Genomic DNA, 14,590 nt, shown 5'->3' on the forward strand with positions numbered 1-14,590 from the left:
AAAAAATAAAAAATAGATGAATGTAATAAAACAGTAAAATAGACTGTGAAAATTACTAAATTGGCAAATTATGGTTTCATATATTGTACATTATGACTGATCATATTGTCTGTTTCTACCTATCAATTTGTTCCTTATTCTCTTCCTCTCTCTGTGGTGTGATATCTGCTGGGTGTTGTAGTTCTCCCCAGGGGGAGCTGATGGGACTACAGGTGGACTACTGGGTGGCTCCCTCCCCGGCTGACAGGAAGAGAGACGTGGAGAAAAGGGACTCGTCTTCCTCTAAGAACACTCTGAAGTGTACTTTCCGCTCGCTGCAGGTCAGCAGGCTCCCCCAGGCCGGGGCCCAGCCACAGCCCGCCATGTCCATGACCGTCGTCATGAAGGAGAAGAACAAGAAAGGTAAGGGCTTGTACTGATCGTACCAGCGGAGGCTCCTCGGAGGAGGAAGGGGAGGACCGTCCTCCTCAGTGAATTTCATAAAAATTATGAAACACTAAAAAAGGGATCCTTTTTAGATAAAACTATAGTAAATATATTCACGTCACCAAATAATTGATTAAAACACACTGTTTTTCAATGAAGGTCTACAGTAGCCTCAACAGTCTGGTGAGTAGTTGACTCAAAAAGAGAAAGACGAGTTGCAAAGTAAAAAAAAAACACAAAAAAAGTTTATTTTTTTTAAGAAGAGGCAAGGTAGAGCTAGCTATATTTCGTTGTATTTTTTTTCTTCCCACTTACCTACTCAAAACACCTAGTTCAAACGGACAGAGATGCTATGTTAGATAGCTGGCTATGGCTATCCAACACTGTAACTCCTCCAAGTCAAGGTAAGCTTTTGGTTTGATTCATTTATTTCCATTAGGCCCTGCCGGTGCTTGCTGTACACCGGGCACGCTAAACTGCTTGCTGTACACTGTACTGCATGATTGTTGTGGGTTTATTAACTGGTTAGTTCTTGTAGCTAGCTATGTTGACTGTGACGCGTTAGCTAATATGATGACAATGATGTAGGTTGTGTGTAGCGGTTAGCGGTTATGGTATGAAGGGAAAAGGTGAGAGGAGAGGGCATATAGTGCGAGAAGGAATTATACAACGAGCAAAAAAAGTATTTGATCCCCTGCTGATTTTGTACGTTTGCCCACTGACAAAGAAATGATCAGTCTATAATTTTAATGGTAGGTTTATTTGAACAGTGAGAGACAGAATAACAACAAAACAATCCAGAAAAACACGTCAAAAAAATGTTATAAAATGATTTGCATTTTAATGAGGGAAATAAGTATTTCACCCCCTCTCAATCAGAAAGATTTCTGGCTCCCAGGTGTCTTTTATACAGGTAACGAGCTGAGATTAGGAGCACACTCTTAAAGGGAGTGCTCCTAATCTCAGTTTGTTACCTGTATAAAAGACACCTGTCCACAGAAGCAATCTCCAAACTCTCCACCATGGCCAAGACCAAAGAGCTCTCCAAGGATGTCAGGGACAAGATTGTAGACCTACACAAGGCTGGAATGGGCTACAAGACCATCGCCAAGCAGCTTGGTGAGAAGGTGACAACAGTTGGTGCGATTATTCGCAAATGGAAGAAACACAAAAGAACTGTCAATCTCCCTCGGCCTGGGGCTCCATACAAGATCTCACCTCGTGGAGTTGCAATGATCATGAGAACGGTGAGGAATCAGCCCAGAACTACACGGGAGGATCTTGTCAATGATCTCAAGGCAGCTGGGACCATAGTCACCAAGAAAACAATTGGTAACACACTACGCCGTGAAGGACTGAAATCCTGCAGCGCCCGCAAGGTCCCCCTGCTCAAGAAAGCACATATACATGCCCGTCTGAAGTTTGCCAATGAACATCTGAATGATTCAGAGGACAACTGGGTGAAAGTGTTGTGGTCAGATGAGACCAAAATGGAGCTTTTTGGCATCAACTCAACTCGCCGTGTTTGGAGGAGGAGGAATCCTGCCTATGACCCCAAGAACACCATCCCCGCCGTCAAACATGGAGGGGGAAACATTATGCTTTGGGGGTGTTTTTCTGCTAAGGGAACAGGACAACTTCATCGCATCAAAGGGACGATGGACGGGGCCATGTACCGTCAAATCTTGGGTGAGAACCTCCTTCCCTCAGCCAGGGCATTGAAAATGGGTTGTGGATGGGTATTCCAGCATGACAATGACCCAAAACACACGGCCAAGGCAACAAAGGAGTGGCTCAAGAAGAAGCACATTAAGGTCCTGGAGTGGCCTAGCCAGTCTCCAGACCTTAATCCCATAGAAAATCTGTGGAGGGAGCTGAAGGTTTGAGTTGCCAAACGTCAGCCTCGAAACCTTAATGACTTGGAGAAGATCTGCAAAGAGGAGTGGGACAAAATCCCTCCTGAGATGTGTGCAAACCTGGTGGCCAACTGCAAGAAACGTCTGACCTCTGTGATTGCCAACAAGGGTTTTGCCACCAAGTACTAAGTCATGTTTTGCAGAGGGGTCAAATACTTATTTCCCTCATTAAAATGCAAATCAATTTATAACATTTTTGACATGCGTTTTTCTGGATTTTTTTGTTGTTATTCTGTCTCTCACTGTTCAAATAAACCTACCATTAAAATTATAGACGGATAATTTCTTTGTCAGTGAGCAAACGTACAAAATCAGCAAGGGATCAAATACTTTTTTCCCCTCACTGTATGTGGCTGCTATTAAAGTGAACTGTGGGATTGCCTTGATCAGGTTTTGTTTTCATCTCACCGATTCTGTTAAAAAGCAAAACGGGGATAAACATACCTGAATGTGTCCAATAGAAACTCTTGTTTGCATCAGATTACATCCTATATCAGGCAAGATTCTCGTCCCGTGCACCTACGTTGTACACTTTCATTCATAGGCTAGGTTGTAGCAACCTCATGATGGGTATAGGGACAATTAGAGTATCATGTAGAAGCCTAAACCTATCGATGTTACATTGAACTGGGTGATTGGAATATGAACGACAGTCATCCATTAAGCTGTAATAGAAGGCCTTGCTTAAATTATTTTTTTTTTTAACGAATTGGCCTCATTTTAAACGTCACCAACCGCCACTGGACCGTATTGTAGGTAACACTACCTTTTTAAAGAGTTAGTTAAAATGTCTACATTTTGTTTCCTTTCAATATATTTCTTACCTTTTTTAAAGCAGTATGTGGACAAGGAATGACTTCCATAGGCATTCTTTGGTTTTTGTCAAACAAAACCACTGCAACAACAACAACAAAAACACTGCAACAATAACAACAAACCACTGCAACAACAACAACAACAAAACCACTGCAACAATAACAACAAAAACACTACAACAACAACAACAAAACCACTGCAACAACAACAACAACAAAACCACTGCAACAACAACAACAACAAACCACTGCAACAATAACAACAAAACCACTGCAACAACAACAACAACAAGCCACTGCAACAACAACAACAACAAAACCACTGCAACTACAACTTGAGTTTTCGCTCAAAAATTATTTTTTTTTACGATAGTTGATCATCATGTTTAGCACTCGCATTTCAAGTTAGGAATTCAGATGATTTCTGTTCCCTCTTATACCAGTCATGTTCCTGCCAAAGAAGACTAAAGACAAGGATGTGGAGTCTAAGAGCCAGGTGATCGATGGCATCAGTCGACTGATCTGCACTGCCAAGCACCAGCAGACTATGCTAAGGGGTAAGACTCCTTCCTAAGACTCCTTCCTATCTCCTAAGGTTGCAAAATTCTTTGTCACTTTCCCAGATATTCCAGAAATCCTGGTTGGAAGATCCCTAATGTCAGGATGGAATAAGCAGGAAATCCAGGAATCCTAATATCCAAGATTTTTGGGAATTTGTGGAAAGTTACTGGAATTTTGCTTCCCTTCCACCTCCATGTTGTGTCCTCATTTTACCCTCCATAGAGTAGGGGTCTGCAACTGGCGGCCCACGGGCCAAATCTGGCCCCTAGTATTAGTGAGCCTGGTATTACATGAATTATGAAGAACTAGTAATTCAACAAGTAAAGTTCATTTAAAAAAAAATAAATGTATCCTCTCTTTTCTTCCAGTGCTGATTGACGGCGTGGAGTGGAATGATGTCAAGTTTTTCCAGTTGGCGGCACAGTGGTCGTCACACGTCAAACATTTCCCCATCGGGATCTTTGGACACACTAAAGGGCCTTACTAGCAGGCCCCGCAGGCAGCGACTAGAGCTAGTATCCATAGAGACCGTTACCATAGTAGCGACCGTTACCGTAGTAGCGACCGTTACCGTAGTAGCGACCGTTACCGTAGTAGCGACCGTTACCATAGTAGCAACCGTTACCATAGTAGCGACCGTTACCATAGTAGCAACTTTTACCATAGACACTCATCTGGAACTGAGGACGATGCCCCCGCTCTCATGTGCCAATAGCCTTTAACCTCCCAGCTCCGCTCTTTGCACTGCCCCGCCCCCCAGTCTGCACTGCCCCGCCCCCCAGTCTGCACTGCCCCACCCACACATCATAGCCTGGTCCCAGGTCTGTTTGTGTTGTCTTGTCAACGATTTGCTTGACAATGACCATAGGAGTTGGCAAGACGGCACAAACAGATCTGGGACCCAATGTCTTAATTTAAGCTCCAGCTTTCCCTTGTGTTTTATGTTAATACGTTTTTGTGTGTTTGTTTTTTCTATATGTATATTATAAACCTTCCCGAGGCAAGGCTGTCAAGGGGACATTTTGTTTTCTCACCAAGCTTTCAAAAACAAAAAAAAAATCCTGCTGATGTTTTGATTTTTGTTGTTGTTGCAGAAACCTAATGAAATAATAATTTGATAAATTAACTCATTAACTCCTAAAAAGCGAGTGTTCAACTTTTCGGCCCCCTCCCACCCTCTCTTTTTTTTATGTGGTGAAGATGGATCATTTCAAACACTTTGCCAGGCACAAATTAGCTAGATAACTCTTTGTCAAGGATCACTTCGTAACCAAAGGCCCCTGAAACGATGGCTGGTGGAGAAGGGAGGATGGAGGATGACTTGTAAGGCTGGAAGAAGGAGTGGTCTGGATCCTCAAATGAAATGACTTTAAGCCTAGACAGACCTGGTCCTGGGGGTGTATTCACTAGGAATGGAGAGGGACCTACCTGAATTTGTCCAATAGGAACTCTTGTTTTCGTTACAAAACATTTTCCATTGTGAAACGTTTTTGCTACATTGTGCACTTATGAATACTCCCCTAATGACAGTGGCTCCTGATGAAGCCGGCTACTGAGACTCTGCACTAATCGGATGTAGCCGGCTACTGAGACTCTCTGCACTCATCGGATGTAGCCGGCTACTGAGACTCTCTGCACTCATCGGATGTAGCCGGCTACTGAGACTCTCTGCACTCATCGGATGTAGCCGGCTACTGAGACTCTCTGCACTCATCGGATGTAGCCGGCTACTGAGACTCTCTGCACTCATCGGATGTAGCCGGCTACTGAGACTCTCTGCACTAATCGGATGTAGCCGGCTACTGAGACTCTCTGCACTAATCGGATGTAGCCGGCTACTGAGACTCTCTGCACTCATCGGATGAAGACTGAAATGTGCAATAGAATTAGCCTGAACTCCAGACCTGTTTTGCGCTAACATTCCACACCTTGTACTCCATGTCATATGTTTGGCAATCACAAGGAGTGGCATGATGGCACAAACAGACAGGTACCAGGCTACAATATACTATATACGTCCTGTACATCCAATCAATTAAATGTAAATGCAACTCATCATTGAGATGGCACTGACCCTGCAATGACAAATGGTTGATGCATATCTAGCACTCTATCCTGTCCTCTCTCTGTCTCTTTCCCTCTCCCCCTCTCTCTCTCTTTCCCTCTCCCCCCTCTCTCTCTTTCCCTCTCCCCCTCTCTCTCCCTCTTTCCCTCTCCCCCTTTCTCTCCCTCTTTCCCTCTCTCCCTCTCCCCCCTCTTTCCCTCTCCCCCTTTCTCTCCCTCTTTCCCTCTCTCCCTCTCCCCCCCTCTTTCCCTCTCCCCCTTTCTCTCCCTCTTTCCCTCTCCCCCTCTCCCCCCTCTTTCCCTCTCCCCATTTCTCTCTCTCCCTCTTTCTCTCTCCCTCTTTCTCTCTCCCTCTCCCCCTCCCCCTCTCTTTCCCTCTCCCTCCCTCTCTATTTTGCTCTCATTCCATCCATCCTTCTACCCTATCCTGTTTCTCACAACAACCACTCCACACACCTTCTGTCAGAATACTAGACATGCATTTAAACTTCAACCCACTCGTTATCAGAGTCACATATCTAGAGAGATGGGACATTGAGGTTTCTGCATTTTACATAACGTGGCTGCCATAGAATGTTGTAGCGTCATCTCCCCCATTAACATTACATGGACAATAGTTAAACAATGATATGTCACTGAATGTCTAGAATTTAGAACAATATTCAACCTTCTAAAAGTTGTCCCAACTCCACATATATATGGCTCTGCTCATTTGTTAAGAGCCCCAACGCTCGGTCTGAACATTAACAGGCATCGCTTGCGGTGCGGTTTTGGAAGTATAAGGGCCTTATCTTTCATATCAGCGAGAAATAATGATAAAAAACCCCCAAAAGGTTAAATTGATACACATCTTTATAGGGTTAGTGTGTCCACACGGCCATATCTAACTTGTTTAAAAAAAAATTTAAAAACAGGTGTGTGCTAGAAATGTGTTGTCACTGAAAAATACTGTTGCAGCAACTGTGTTAAAATCGGTTAAAACAGTGTACAGTAAGTAGAGCGATTTATGTTTCTAGAACCGTATCGCAATTGAGAATCGATTCACGTTTTAGATGGGGTATTTATTTGTCCGTTTTGGCTGCCAGAGAAAGTCTACCTTTCCCAAAAACATAGATTCAATTTGCTTTGTGAAGCCTGGAATGAGTTCATGTTCAACTGGAAACTTGTAGTTCTTTCCTCTGCAAGTATATAAGTATTTTAAGTTCTGTACTATAAATATATCCTGTTTATCTTGGAAAAGTGGATTGTAATGAATGTAGGGTTCCCTTATTAAAATATGTAGCCTATTGGTAAACAATTAATAAAAAAGACTACCACTGTAATACTAATGTTGGGGATAATAAAACTAGACTCTTAAATGTCTGCTTCTGATTGACTTATTTAATGTGATATTCATCTTTTGTTATTTGTGTTGGGGGGGGGGGGGGGTTGGTGCAAATTTCAGGTGACAGCTAGCCTAAATGTATTATGGTGAGGTAACTTTGCCAAATGTCACACTATAACACATTTTGTACAATGCATGGTGCATGCAACTTGAAATGATGAGGAGGCCAACTTTGGCCTAAGTTAGTTAGCTAATTGATTGATTTGCGGGTCAGCTGGGTGAGGGGGTGTTTGTGCCAGGCAGATGGAGAAGCTTGCAGCAGAGCAGGAAGCGGCTGCTTACAGAGCGGGGACCTGCAATCAACGACGACATCAACAGCACTGCGTCCGGGGGAATATCTTTCCTCACCATCATGTAGCTTCCAGACTGAACGATTGCAGATATACACGTCTATAATAGCTGGTAGAAAAATATATATTTTAAAGGAAAAGTGGCTGTGCATTGTGCACAAATTGATGAGGAATTGCAAAGCTGGCTGGCTAGGCTAACTAAACTGCTCCAGGGAAAAAACATGAAGGAGGTGAAGGGTTGCGGTATGCGGTCTTCCGTGGGCTTTCTGTCCCAGCGAAGGCTTTTCGGAAACCCGCTAATGAAGGAAGAATTTCAGAGACTCAGGTTGGCAGGATGCACAAGCCTTTACAAGAAAGATATGCTGGGACATTTCGGCTGTGTAAACGCCATAGAGTTTTCCAACAATGGAGGGGAGTACCTTGTGTCCGGTAAGTTGGTAGATCATCCCTAGTTAGCATAGTTGTTAGCCTAGCAGCTACTGTGTTGTTGACAATTTACAGCTAACTAGCTAAACTTGCACGTCAGTTAGCGAGTTTAGTTGGCTGGTCGAGCCAACATATACACATTTGACACTCTAGTCATCCATTTCCAAAATGTAAGTTGTCAATTGCGAGCAAGAAAATAATGAAATGTGCAGGTCAGGCTTAAATAGGTTAAATAATTTTGGCTAACCAAACCTATCTAGGTTAGCATGCTATCCAGCTGACAGAACTAGCTAGCTAGCTACACAGTTCTGCATTCCTGCCCCTTCCTTTGATATAGGCTGACATTAAGTACCGGTAGCTAACTAGTTCTCGTTTTAATAACATTATGCAGTTAACTAACTAGGAAACTTTTTAACCAGTCTTTTCACTATAGTTTTGGCGTAGAATAGGGAGAGTTTGTATTTAGAAGAGTAATTACTCTGGTGTGTTAAACTGCTGGTGGGCCTTGCAAGCAGAGTAAGCCCTTCAGAGTAGTGTAGAACAACATGGCCTGTGTTTACAATGTCTTGTCTGTCCACCCATCTCTTTCTATCTCTGTTCTCTTTGGCACTCTCTCTCTCTGACTCGCTCTCTCTCTCCCCATGTCCCTCCTTCCCCTCGCTCTCTCTCTCCACATGTCCCTCCTTCCCCTCTCTCTCTCTCTCCCCATGTCCCTCCTTCCCCTCTCTCTCTCTCTCCCCATGTCCCCTCCTTCCCCGCTCTCTCTCTCCCCATGTCCCTCCTTCCCCTCTCTCTCTCTCTCTCCCCATGTCCCTCCTTCCCCGCTCTCTCTCTCCCCATGTCCCTCCTTCCCCTCTCTCTCTCTCTCTCCCCATGTCCCTCCTTCCCCTCTCTCTCTCTCTCTCTCTCCCCATGTCCCTCCTTCCCCCTCTCTCTCTCTCTCTCTCCCCATGTCCCTCCTTCCCCTCTCTCTCTCTCCCCATGTCCCTCCTTCCCCTCTCTCTCTCTCTCTCCCCATGTCCCTCCTCTCTCTCTCTCTCTCTCTCTCTCTCCCCATGTCCCTCCTTCCCCTCTCTCTCTCTCCCTCCTTCCTTCCCCTCTCTCTCTCCCTCCTTCGGTGCCACAGGAGGGATGACCGTAGGGTGTTACTATGGAACATGGAGAGAGCACTTCATGCCCGCTCAGCCAAGCCTCTCAAACTGAAGGGAGAACATCTCTCCAACATCTTCTGTCTGGCATTTGACAGCACCAACAAGAGGGTGTTCTCTGGGGGTAAGTGAACAGACCATCATCCATTAATCTGTCATTCAATCACTTTCATTAGTTAGCATAGGGTAGGAATTCAGACACCAGGGTTTTTAGTTAGCATAGGGTAGGAATTCAGACACCAGGGTTTTTCCTGGATCTAAATGGGGCTTAGGTGGTGGGCGTGGCCAATGGGGCATCGCTTACCGAAAATTTTAGAGGCCCTCCTATTGGCTGCAGAGGTAGCATATCTAGTTCTAAAGCACATTTCCTGCTCTGCTACACGTTCCCATGACTTATGGTGTCTGAGTGACTGTAACATAACACAATCATCCCCACAATTATATGCACCCCGAAAAACACACAGGCCGCCCACCCAATACTTTTCTATGCAGGAAAAACCCTGGACTTGAGTGATTAGATCAAAGTTAGCGAGAGACTAAGGTTAGCGAGAGACTAAGGTTAGCGAGAGACTAAGGTTAGCGAGAGACTAAGGTTAGCGAGAGACTAAGGTTAGCGAGAGACTAAGGTTAGCGAGAGACTAAGGTTAGCGAGAGACTAAGGTTAGCGAGAGACTAAGGTTAGCGAGAGAGAGAGAGAGAGACTAAGGTTAGAGAGAGAGACTATCTGTGGATGGTGGCTACTAGCCAAGTTCCAGATCTGATCTTGACAACTTCTTGTCACACGTGCGAAGGCAGCATTTTAAGGTACCATGGGATTGAGACATGCCAATGTTTAACGTCCTTCCTCTAAAAAAAGGAAGCATTATTATCGATTGGGACACAGCCGTTGTCATGTCAAACACCGACCTATGCATCGGCCTGTTTGCCATAACAATGACATTTTACATTTTTTACATTTTAGTCATTTAGCAGACGCTCTTATCCAGAGCGACTTACAGTAGTGAATGCATACATTTCATACATTTTTTTCCCGCACTGGTCCCCCGTGGGAATTGAACCCGCAACCCTGGCGTTGCAAACACCATGCTCTACCAACAGAGCCACACGTTGTTATGATTTGGCAAGATGGCACAAACAGATCTGGGCCTAGGCTAGGTGACTACTACAAGCTATCATGGTTCAGTGGTTCACTTGTTCTGTAGAGGGCTTGAGTTACCTGACCTCGGCAGTTTTTATAGAAATGGTTATATTCCGAGACCCCCCATTTAGAATTGACAGTTAACACCATACGTAAACAATTCAAAAAGCCGTGCATAATAATTTGTCTTATATCCGTAAAGTTTATATACTTGTTGTGTTATCAGTAATATCACATACTGCAATGAAAGGACATGCAGTTGTTGACGGAAGTATGTCGTATGTATGCTTAGCAGAATGCATCGCTTATCAATGGTTTTATCTATGAGTTATGAATGTGTCATTCTGTCCTTCCTGACCTAGTTACCCTACTACCTTTTAGAAATTGAGTGTTTCTATCGGGATTCCATTTGGCACGTGCTACCCGTTTGTTGTTGTTTCATATTGTTTTATTTGTCTCTTGTTTCAAAGGCAACGATGAACAGGTCATTCTTCATGATGTAGAACGGTGAGCATATTTTATCTTCATCGTCAGCTATGTTGTGTACTTATTTACTTAAGGCCCGTCACTTCTTTAGGAGTATAGGCCATTGTGACCACTCTTCTACATCGCGGTCTGTTCTGGGCAGTCTTCTCCAGCTCCTTCTATATGGGGAGGCAGGGGGTAGTCTAGTGGTTAGAGCGTTGGACTAGTAACCAGCAGGTAGTCTAGTGGTTAGAGCGTTGGACTAGTAACCAGCAGGTAGTCTAGTGGTTAGAGTGTTGGACTAGTAACCAGCAGGTAGCCTAGTGGTTAGAGCGTTGGACTAGTAACCAGCAGGTAGCCTAGTGGTTAGAGCGTTGGAGTAGTAACGAGCAGGTAGCCTAGTGGTTAGAGCGTTGGACTAGTAACCAGCAGGTAGCCTAGTGGTTAGAGCGTTGGACTAGTAACCAGCAGGTAGCCTAGTGGTTAGAGCGTTGGACTAGTAACCAGCAGGTAGCCTAGTGGTTAGAGCGTTGGACTAGTAACCAGCAGGTAGCCTAGTGGTTAGAGCGTTGGACTAGTAACCAGCAGGTAGCCTAGTGGTTAGAGCGTTGGACTAGTAACCAGCAGGTAGCCTAGTGGTTAGAGCGTTGGACTAGTAACTAGCAGCGTAGCCTAGTGGTTAAAGCGTTGGACTAGTAACCAGCAGGTAGCCTAGTGGTTAGAGCGATGGACTAGTAACCGAAAGGTTGCTAGATTGAATCCCTGAGCTGACAAGGTAAAAATCTGTCGTTCTGACCCTGAACAAGGCACTTAACCTACTGTTCCTAGGCCGTCATTGTAAATAAGAATTTGTACTTAACTGACTTGCCTAGTTAAATAAAAGTTAAATATGGCATGCCGGTTCTCCTTGTATCTGCTGCAAGCTCCCGTAAATATTTCCTCTTGTCTGAAATACAGCTCAGCGGGGTTTTGAGCTCAATTATATTTTAATTCCAGTCAATTTAAGGAAGTGTACTGAAATTATAATTCCCTTCAATGCTTTTCAATTAGAATAATGTGGAATTTGGTTTACTTTGTGAATTGAACCCAGCTCCTCATGCATTTAGCTGCAGGTTAATGTATTATTCACAATGACGTAACAACTTCTCTCTCTTGTCAGCGAGACATTAATACAGACATCTGTACCAATAGCAACTATAGCTTAGTACTTAGAATTCCAATACGTTTCTTCATTCGAAGTGGAACGTTAGTATGAATATATGGACATTGGAACATATACTTTTTAAAATAGCATGTAAAGATGTCTTGTTGTTTTTATAAAACCAAACAGCCTTTCAATACAGCTGTATTCTGTCCCCCCCAGAGGTGAGACTCTGAACGTGTTCCTCCATGATGATGCAGTGTACGGCCTGTCAGTCAGCCCCGTTAACGACAACGTGTTCGCCAGCTCCTCTGACGACGGACGGGTCCTCATCTGGGACACACGGGAGCCGCCACACGGAGGTATGTGCATGAGTACATGCATCTACAGGGCATTCAGAAAGTATTCAGACCCGTACACTTTTTCCACATTTTGTTACATTACAGCCTTATTATAAAATTGATTGAATAAAAAAAATGTCCTTGTCAATCTACACACAATACCCCATAATGACATCACCATACCCCATAATGACATCACCATACCCCATAATGACATCACCATACCCCATAATGACATCACCATACCCCATAATGACATCACCATACCCCATAATGACATCACCATACCCCATAATGACATCACCATAGCCCATAATGACATCACAATAGCCCATAATGACAAAGTAAAAACAGGTTTATATAAATGTTGGCAAATGTATTTATATATGTATGTATGTGTATATGAAGACATACTTATGTATATATACATATTCAGGCCCTTTCCTAAGAGACTTGAAATTGAGCTCAGGTGCATCCTGTTTCCATTGATCATCCTTGAGATGTTTCTACAACTTGATTGGAGTCCACCTGTGTTAAATTCAATTGATTGGACATGATTTGGAAAGTCACACACCTGTCTATATAAGGTCCCACAGTTGACAGTGCATGTCAGAGCAAAAACCAAGACACGAGGGCGAAGGAGTTGTCCGTAGAGCTCCGAGACAGGATTGTGTCGAGGGACAGATCTGGGGAAATGTACCAACACATTTCTGCAGCATTGAAGGTCCCCAAGAACACAGTGGCCTCCATCATTCTTAAATAGAAGAAGTTTGGAACCACCAAGACTCTTCCTAGAGCTGGCCGCCCGGCCAAACTGAGCAATCGGGGGAGAAGGGCCTTGGTCAGAGAGGTGATCAATAACCTGATGGTCACTCTGACAGAGCTCCAGAGTTCCTCTGTGGAGATGGGAGAACATCCAGAAGGACAACCATCTCTGCAGCACTCCACCAATCAGGCCTTTATGGTAGAGTGGCCAGAAGGAAGCCACTCTTCAGTATAAGGCACATGACAGCCCGCTTGGAGTTTGCCAAAAGGCACCTAAAGGACTCTCAGACCATGAGAAACAAGATTCTCTGGTCTGATGAAACTAAAATTAAACTCTTTTGGCTTGAATGTCAAGTGTCACATCTGGCGGAAACCTGGCAAACTCCAAGCGGGTGATCTCCCAAAGAAAAACCCTGGAATGAGTAGGTCTGTCCAAACCTTTTGACTGGTACTGTACATACATACACATACATACAGTACACGCATACATGCATACAAGCTTCATTTACCCTACTACACCATTTACACGTGGTTACAAAAACCTTTTCAGATTATAGAAATAACCTGCACAGGGCATTTCAAGGGGATTTGACTCAGTGATTCTGCACAGAGAGTGGTGTTGCTCAGGCCTTTCCTGTCAAACTGCCACACTCTGCCCTACTGACCCACTTCCATACGAGTACCGTTTAATCTCCAAGCAAACAAGCAAGCAGGCAGTCAGTGGTGTTTTTGAAGAAGATCAGGGCCGGTTTCCTGTACGACCCAGATTAACTTTCTCCTGGACTAGAACGCACGCCCTTATGGGAGACTCCATTTGAGATGGCTTTTAGTCCAGGAATAGTTTTTAATCCGGGTCCGGAAACCTGCGCTCAAATTAAAATAGTTTTAATCTGGGGGGGGGTGGGTCTGTAAACCCAGGTATTTCCTGGTCACAGATGAAGCCCGTTCCTGTATTCATTGTCGTTCTTTAACTGGTAGACCTATATCAGGAGACCTGATCTCAGTGTATTACAGTGTATATACAACATATTGCATTAGACTTCCTACCATCAATAACCATTAGATAAAACGTTTTATTGTAGTTTGTGCTTGAAGAGCGAAATCTTACCATACATAATGTTCTAGAGCCCTTATGTCATTGACTGAATATTTACAACAGCAGACTGTTTTCAGAGTATTACTGTATACAAAGCTGTGTATTACTGTATACAAAGCTGTGTATTACTGTATACAAAGATGTGTATTACTGTATACAAATCTGTGTATTACTGTATACAAAGGTGTGTATTCAGTATTACTGTATATACAGCTGTGTTTTACTGTATATAAAACATGCAATAGTCTTCTCCTTGATCAATAACCGTGTCGTCCGAGTTAAACACATGTCCTTCCCTGTGTATTTCAGAGCCTTTCTGTCTGGCCAACTACCCGTCAGCCTTCCACAGTGTGATGTTCAACCCGGCAGAGCCCCGACTGCTGGCTACAGCCAACTCCAAGGAGGGAGTGGGGCTGTGGGACATACGCAAACCTCGCACGTGAGACAACATGGCCGCCCCGTTAACTGTCACTCTCAGAAACTTCAGCACCTTTTTTTAATCACCCTTTAACTCTCAGAACTTTCAGGCTGTAATCCAGCAGATGTCTGACCCAATTTGTCCACCAGAGGGCAGTTTTGTTTTAGTATTGCGTCATTGCTTCTAGTGTTGCACG

The 14,590-nt window shown here is 44.1% G+C and overlaps 2 protein-coding genes across 8 annotated transcripts in view; both read left to right on the plus strand.

Annotated features, from left to right (window-relative positions):
* pacs2 (phosphofurin acidic cluster sorting protein 2) overlaps nucleotides 1–5,773 on the plus strand; it is a 114,940-nt gene extending 109,167 nt beyond the window's left edge. For all 7 annotated transcript variants that reach the window (XM_029730927.1, XM_029730929.1, XM_029730926.1 and 4 more), the window contains 3 exons: nucleotides 182–402; nucleotides 3,601–3,714; nucleotides 4,087–5,773. In XM_029730927.1, the coding sequence (XP_029586787.1) occupies nucleotides 182–402; nucleotides 3,601–3,714; nucleotides 4,087–4,205 (454 nt within the window). In that variant the 3' untranslated portion in view covers nucleotides 4,206–5,773. The remainder of the gene's footprint in view (nucleotides 1–181; nucleotides 403–3,600; nucleotides 3,715–4,086) is intronic.
* Nucleotides 5,774–7,371: 1,598 nt separating this feature from the next.
* dcaf5 (ddb1 and cul4 associated factor 5) lies at nucleotides 7,372–14,382 on the plus strand (the record flags this gene model as incomplete). Its single annotated transcript, XM_029730949.1, is given in 5 exon segments — nucleotides 7,372–7,885; nucleotides 9,009–9,154; nucleotides 10,639–10,675; nucleotides 11,997–12,136; nucleotides 14,286–14,382. Coding segments are annotated over 5 exon segments (515 nt in total), but the record flags the coding sequence as incomplete, so codon positions are not given.
* Nucleotides 14,383–14,590: the final 208 nt, after the last annotated feature.

Source organism: Salmo trutta, chromosome 33 (genome assembly GCF_901001165.1).
Source record: "Salmo trutta chromosome 33, fSalTru1.1, whole genome shotgun sequence".
Lineage (NCBI taxonomy): Eukaryota > Metazoa > Chordata > Actinopteri > Salmoniformes > Salmonidae > Salmo > Salmo trutta.